At 48.6% G+C, this 7,262-nt stretch overlaps 1 protein-coding gene across 2 annotated transcripts; it reads right to left on the bottom strand.

Annotated features, from left to right (window-relative positions):
• Positions 1-1,227: 1,227 nt before the first annotated feature.
• On the bottom strand, positions 1,228-7,256 carry ZNHIT1 (zinc finger, HIT-type containing 1). Of its 2 annotated transcripts, none has more exons than XM_005879130.2 (5): positions 6,532-7,256; positions 2,401-2,571; positions 1,866-1,945; positions 1,572-1,762; positions 1,228-1,476 (listed from the first exon to the last, which is right to left on the bottom strand). In XM_005879130.2, exons 1-5 carry the CDS (start codon positions 6,551-6,553, stop codon positions 1,455-1,457), a joined length of 486 nt encoding a protein of 161 aa, XP_005879192.1. In that variant the 5' UTR covers positions 6,554-7,256; the 3' UTR covers positions 1,228-1,454. The 2 variants fall into 2 exon arrangements, with proteins under 2 accessions (XP_005879192.1, XP_005879193.1); XM_005879131.2 differs by having other exon boundaries at positions 1,572-1,741.
• Positions 7,257-7,262: the final 6 nt, after the last annotated feature.

Raw genomic sequence — 7,262 nt, 5'->3', positions numbered from 1 at the left:
CAATAAAATGACAGTAAGTACATATCTATCAACATTTGAATCTAAAAATCAAAATAAATAAACAAGGAATCTAATGAACAAAATAAACTGATGAATAAAATAGAATCAGAGGCATGGAAACATGGAGCAGACTGATAAATCTCAGAGGGAAGAGAAGTGGGGGTGGGAAGAGATTAACCAAAGATCTTATATGCATACTAGAGGCCCGGTGCACAAAATTCGTGAGGGGGGGGCGGTCCCTCAGCCCGGCCTGCACCCTTCTCGCAATCCGGGACCCCTCGGGGATGACCGACTGCCAGTTTAGGCCCGATCCCATGGGGATCCCTATGAGATCGGGCCTGAACCAGTAGTTGGACATTCCTCTAGCAATCCGGTTCCACTGGCTCCTAACCACTCGCCTGCCTGCCTGCCTGCCTGATCACCCCTAACCACTCTGCCTGCCTGCCAGATCACCACTAACTGCTCGTCTGCCTGCCTGATGGCCCCTAACTGCCTCTGCCTCAGCCCCTGCCACTGTGGCTTAGTCCAGAAGGACGTCAGAATGATGTCCGGAAGGTCATTCGCTTTTATTATTATAGATATGCATTACCCATGAACACAGACAATAGGGTGGTAGGAGGCCTGGGGCAGGACAGGAACCAGTTGAGGGGGGTAATGGGGGGGAAAAAGAGGGACATCTGTAATATTCTCAATAAAAATGATTTTAAAAATATAAAAAAATTATTTCCTTAAAAAAACACACACACACACTTAGAAGAGGTGTGGGCGGAAGAAGCTCTAGTACCACCCAAGAGTTATAACATCCAGGGACCCCAAGAACAGGAGCCTCTACACCATGAATTCCTCCATGCCTCCCAGAAACTTCTGGGTTTTCTCTGCTAATAAGTTCACATACCACAGCCCCTGATAATAAGAGCTTCCTCAGGACAATCCTCAGACTGGCCATTCCTGGGGCCTTGCTGTATTCAAAAATCATTCAGAAGAACTAGAAGAACAAAAAGCAAAAACAAATTAACTAAATCAATAACCAAAAATGTGACCTAAAGAAGCAGCCGAGAAATGCAGAGACATGGAGAATGGGACAAAATCTTTCATGGTCAGGGACCTAGAGGGGCAGAGAGTAGGAGCAGTGTTTGACAGGTAGGAAAAAAAGGACAGAGTAGCGAGTAGGCAAAACAGATGACCCATCACCCTCACCCCCGAAACACCATGTGACCAAAAGGCCGGTGCCTCCTCACATAAGACCTTTTATTATGATAGTACCCTGGGGGTGGCCCACTTCCCTGCCACATCCCTGGGAGTAAGACTAATCTTCTCTGGAGGAGAAGACACAAGGCTTGTTGGGTGAGTGAAAGTTCCTCTCTTGGTCCAGGGGAGCACCTTTCATTTCCGTGATGTCCTTTCTGAGGACAGGTTGATGCACAGAGGGCCTTCCTCTCCAGGGACACCCAGGCTCACACAGTCCACTTCAGGCATCTACAGGCAGAGAAGCCCAGGATGAGAAGAGGGTCTGGGAGGATGTGGGGTGTAGGAGGAAAAGGGTGTGGACCTGGGGCACATTCCAAGCTAACCTGGTTTCCTGGTGGGTGCCCAGACAGCGCACAGTGCAGTACCGGGCGCCACAGCTGACGCAGGTGTATGGGGAGGGGAAGCCGCATACAGCACAGAAGGGGCGCTGGGGCCGGGATGGGGGTCCCGCACAAGCTGTCAGGTAGTTGGGGCCCTCGGCCACACTCAGGTTCTGCAGATACAAGGGGGCAGACTACACAACTCCTCCACCCACACAGCAAACACCCGCCAGGGACAAGCCTCTCTGTGGGCTTGGCCCTTCTCTGTGGGTTCCTCCCTGCCAGCTCCTCTCTCACCTGCTCCTCTAGTAAGGCCTGAAAGTTTTTCCGGAAGCGAAGTTTAAAATGATCACCTCGAGTTTTCTTCTTTTTCTTTCCTAGAGGTCAAGAGAAATGAGTTACTACTTGGCACGTTCCGAGAAATACACCACCTTTCCCTGCCCCCTCATCCCAGTGCCCTCGTCCATTCCCTACTCACATACTCACCTGGGCTCTCAGTAGGCCTCTGTCTACCATCCTTTTCCCTTCCCCCAACTTCTCTAATCCCAGCCTTTCTTCATCTCTACACTCCCTAAATCTAAGCCTTTATATTGGAACTGGAAGGGAGTTCAGAGCTCACCTACTCCATCATCTTTATTCTACATACACAAGAGGAAACTAAGGCACAGAATGGGGAGAGTGACTTGGTCAAAGTCACAGGAGCCAGTTCCTGGCAGAGCCAGAGGAGCTCCTGGGTCATCTGCCCCCCAGCCCAATGTCCTTCCACAACCCTAATCTAGGCAGACGCTTTCCCCTTCCTTCAGCCATGTCTCCCTAGTCCCATCCACCTCACCAGTGTCTGCATCATCGTCAAATTGAGGCAGTCTCTTGCCAAGCTGGGGGAGTCCTGCATGGGGGTCATCCTGGAAGTTGTCATTCTCCAAGGCCTCAAGCTGCCTGTTGATACGGCGCTGCCGGGCAGCCCTGTCCAGCACCCGCCGCTGTCCAGGGTCCTGGGAGCGAACTAGATGGGGCAAAACCAGAAGAGTTATTGGGGGTGGGGCACACAGAGAAGAGAGAAGCTGGGGTAACCCAGGCTCTGGGCAGTGTGTGGATGATATCCATGGGGTGTGGAGTCACAGTTCTCTGATCTCATCCTAGTCGCTGAGCCCTCGGCCCCTATATCTTCTACCAATACAGTAGTTCCCCCTTATCTGAGATTTCATTTTCTGCAGTTTTAGTTACCTGCAGTCAACTGTGATCTGAAAATGTCAAATTGAAATAAACAATTCATAAGTTTTAAATTGCACACTGTTCTAGCTCTAGTACCACATAAGAGTTACAGCATCCAGGGCCACCAAAAACAGGAGCCTGTGATGAAATCTCATGCCAACCCACTCCTTTCTGTGAATCATCTCTTTCCCAAGTATCCAGGCTGTATACACTACCTGCCCGTTAACCACTAAGTAGCCATGTCAGTTATCAGATCAATTGTTGTGGTATCGAAATGCTTGTGTTTAAGTAACCCTTATTTTACTTAATGGCCCAAAAACACAAGAGTAGTGATGTCAAAGATATGCCAAAGAGAAACTGTAAAATATATATACGTATTGGAAAAAACATATGTATAGGGTTCAGTACTATCCGAAATTTCAGGCTCCATTGGGGGTTTTGGAACTCCCCTGTGGATAAGGGGGGAATATATATCAGCCCCTGTTTTGCTTCCTTCCCAGCTAGTTAAGTCTGCCATTTCAATCACTCATGCCTGTTTTCTATTTCTTTGGCTGCAGCCTTTCCTCCCAATCCCAGAGGATCCAATCAAAGAAACACTGGCAGAAATCACACAACCGTGCTGAGGAGACCACTGTAAATTCAGGGCTTCCAGGCTCCATTGGTACCTTAATGCACTTGGCCTTCATGCAATTTCATTTCCTACCTCAAAGGCAATGGGCCACTGACACGCAGAGACACTCATCTTTTATCATTGCTGGGGCACCCCCACCAAGTCTCACTGCTAAACCCGGTTCTTCACCTGCAGCTGAGTCCTCCCCTCCCTCTTGTATCTTCAAACTCTCCTCCTCAACTGGTACTTTCCCTTCATGGAAAAACCTACTGAACTCTCTCGTGTCTACCCAACTTCACAGCTACTCTTCTTTGACAGAGTGGTCCATGTGATGTTTCATTTCTTCATCTCCCATCCACCCCCAACCCCAGTAACCGGCTGGTTTTTTATGAAAACCACTCACACTCAGGACACTGGTGACCTCCGCAGGCCAAGTCCAGGGTGCATCTTACCTGAGTTCTCTGCACTCTGAGACTGTGTTTTCCATCTCCCTTGCATTGAAAGAGTCCCTTCAGAGGCTTCTTTCACATGACTCCAGTTTTCCTTCCATATCTGGCTATGCTTCTGTTTCCAACCTCGCCTTCTCTCTCTGCCTCTAAGGAGATGGCTGTCCCTGTTATCTTTCCTGGGATTTTTAATCCAAACACAAGGCTCTCTCACCTACAAGCAAATGACTCCAGAAGTGATTTTCTCAATCCAAAACCTTCTCTTGAGCTCCAAAACTGACGATTCAACTGGCAGCCCTTCCATATCTGGCTATGCTTCTGTTTCCAACCTCGCCTTCTCTCTCTGCCTCTAAGGAGATGGCTGTCCCTGTTATCTTTCCTGGGATTTTTAATCCAAACACAAGGCTCTCTCACCTACAAGCAAATGACTCCAGAAGTGATTTTCTCAATCCAAAACCTTCTCTTGAGCTCCAAAACTGACAATTCAACTGGCGGCAGGAGATTACCTGCTGACTCCATTGACCATGCAACTCAAATTCAAGAATCTTCCCACCCAAGTCTGCTTCTCCTCCTGTAGACTTTAAGTGAAGGAAACCATCTACATAGACATCCAAACCAAAAATCTAGGATTATTTTAAAGCGCTCTCTTCATCACCATTATCAGCTGTTCACCACAAAATGTCTCTTTATTCATTAAACAAATATTTGTTGAGGGCCTATAACCATAATCATCGCATCAGTGCCAGTGACTAACACTGGGCATGTACAATGAGCCACGCACTATATGAAGCTCTATATAAATGGAATCCTGTAACCCTTACAACAAGCCTATGGAAAAGGTATCATTATCATCCCCAGCTTACTGAACTGTGCATAGCTGGTCAGAATTCAAATGCCAAACTGCCCAGCATCAGAAAACATGCTCTTGATCACTGCACTATTCTGCCTCCCTTCCAAGTGCCAGGTTGTGCCCTAGGCTCTTGGAATACAACCAGCGCCTATAGTCTAGTGGGGAATACAAATGACAAAACAAGAATGGTCAAGTATAGTATACGCTGGTATAGGGAAGTACAAAGTGCTACAGAGCGCATGACAGAAACACTTAGCCTGGCCTTGGGGTCATCAGGAAGATTTTCCAGAGGAAAGTATGCCTAGGTTGAGGCCTGACTGATGAGTAGAATTTAACTTGGTTGGGAGAGAAGGGAGGGTGTCTCAGGCCTTGGAACCAGCATGAGAGAAGGCCTGGATGGGAGACTGTGGTGCCTTCAAATGAAAAGTTCTGTATGGCTGGTATATAAAGTGTGTGTGGGAGGGAGGGAAGGTATGAAGTCATGTAGACCATTAAAAATCTTTCTTTTTAAGTATCTATAAAAATTTGGATTTGAGGATTGTGTGGTGGTGAGGGTGATAGAAATATAGTGAGGAGTTTTAAGAAAGGAGTGACGCTCGGCTGGGGTGGCTTAGTAGTTGAGTGTCAACTATGAACCAAGAGGTTGCTGGTTGGATTCCCCGCTAGGGCACATGCTCGGGTTGCCAGCTGATGCCCAGTAGGGGGTGTGCAGAAAGCAGCCGATCCATGATGTTTCTCTCTCATGGATGTTTCTATCTCTCTATTCCCCCTCCCTCTCTAAAAAAAAAACAAAAAAAAAAACACATTTTTTTTTTTTTAAAGAAAGGCGTGACATGACTGGATTTATTACGAGTCTATCTGGAGGTATTCTGACCCTCATCTCTTTTTATCTGGACCACTTAATGGCTTCTTAACTGGCCTTCCAGCCTCTAGACCTGTGCTATACAATCAAGTAATCACTAGTCACATGTGGTTATTTAAAGTCAGATGTAGATTAAGATGAAATAAAATTTAAAATTCAGTTCCTCGATTGCACTAACCACATTTCAAGTGCTCAACAGCCACATGTAGCTAATGCTGCCATGAACAGTGCTGATTAAAAACATCCCCATCATCCCCCAAAATCCTACTGGACAGTGCTGCCCTAGTCCCTCCCATCCATCCTCTGCACTGAAGCCAGAACTGCCTTTCTAAAAGATAAATTTGTTTCGGTCACTCCCCTGGTTTAAAAGCCTTGGATGGTTCTCTACTGCTCTGAGTTAAAATTCATTGGCAGTGTATATAATGCCTTTCAAGTGTGCCTTTCCCTAGCCCTCCAGCCTCTTTTACTATGCCTCTGCAAACCCAGAACTGTGAACTTGGCTTCCTAAGCAACTTGCTTTTTCTTGCTTTCTTGCCTTTGCAAGTGTGGTTCCTGCTGCGGGGAATGAGCCCAGAGGCGCCTGCAAGGAGCGAAATCTAACGAGGCTTTCAAGCGTTCTCTTCCCCTCCAATCCTTCACAGTCCCCTCCTTTCCAGCTGGATTGGGTGCCCCTCTTTCATGCGCCCAGGCGCTGTGCATCCCTCTGCCATAGCACGTACAAAGGGCAATGGTAGGTCTGCATGTCAGTCTTCCTCCCAAAAAGCCAGTTCTAGGAAAATAAGGATCTTTTTACCTTTCTCCACCCCAGAGTCCCACTGGGAAGAGGCATCAATAAAACGTGAATGGATGATTTGGGGGAGCCCCGATTCCAGGACCCGAGGACCGAGGAAAGGATTTGAGACTAATAATTAGGTGAGAAAAATCTTAGGCCAGGGTCGGATTTGAGAGAAGGAAGGGAGCAAACCCCCCGGGGACTCACATACCCGAAGTTTTCTTCTCCACCATTTCCACAACACAGCTGACGGAAGAGCCTGTTACGCACGCGTGCTAAACCAGCCGCGTTAATAAGGGCACATCACTTCCGGCGACGTATGCTTCTACGCGTGCGCAATATTACGCCTTGACTAATTACGCGATGTTCCCTTGGAGATGAGCACGCTTTTCTGCCATATTTTATAGGGGCAAAAGTACTTCCGGCCTCAGTGTCGTTTTGTATTTTGTGGGAACCTGGAAATGGGTCATTTTAAAGATGTGGTGCCAGTGGTCTTTCGAGAAACATCATTTTCCTTTGGTCCTTCTTTTCTTGCCATTGTCAGAAAGGCAGCCACTGGAGCTTCTCCCGGGACGTAAAGATGACTGCCGGGACTCCCAAAGACTAGGAGCAGCAGGCTTGAGTGGGCGATCCGAGAGGTCCCTGAGGACTCTCCACAGACACTTCAACAGCTCGCCCCTCTGGGGCTTCAGTCTCCGCGCCCTCTCTCTGCCTTCCGCCCGCTCCTCCTCCGCCCCCGCTCCGCGTGTCCCCACAGCCTCGCTCTCCAGTCTTCCGCCCCGCCGCCGGGGCAGGGCAATGGCGAAGACCCGCCTCTCGTCGGACCGCAAGGGGTCACTTCCCGCTCCGGGTTTCAGTTTTCTCCGGTGTCCGGCGAGCGGTGGGTTGGGGTGCCTCTGACCGAAGTCCTCAGCTCGTGACCGCGGGCCCGAGCCCCCGCCC

This window comes from Myotis brandtii, unplaced genomic scaffold (genome assembly GCF_000412655.1).
Source record: "Myotis brandtii unplaced genomic scaffold, ASM41265v1 scaffold583, whole genome shotgun sequence".
Lineage (NCBI taxonomy): Eukaryota > Metazoa > Chordata > Mammalia > Chiroptera > Vespertilionidae > Myotis > Myotis brandtii.
This window is presented reverse-complemented; position numbering and strand designations above follow the sequence as displayed.

What these genes read in the sequence shown, in the direction of transcription:
- ZNHIT1 (XM_005879130.2), bottom strand. Translation starts at nt 6,553, where the DNA reads ATGGTGGAGAAGAAAACTTCGG. An exon ending in TGACGATGATGCAGACACTG is followed by an intron (nt 1,946 to 2,400) that starts GTGAGGTGGATG and finishes CTTGACCTCTAG; the next exon opens with GAAAGAAAAAGAAGAAAACT. An exon ending in AGGCCTTACTAGAGGAGCAG is followed by an intron (nt 1,763 to 1,865) that starts GTGAGAGAGGAG and finishes GGAGTTGTGTAG; the next exon opens with TCTGCCCCCTTGTATCTGCA.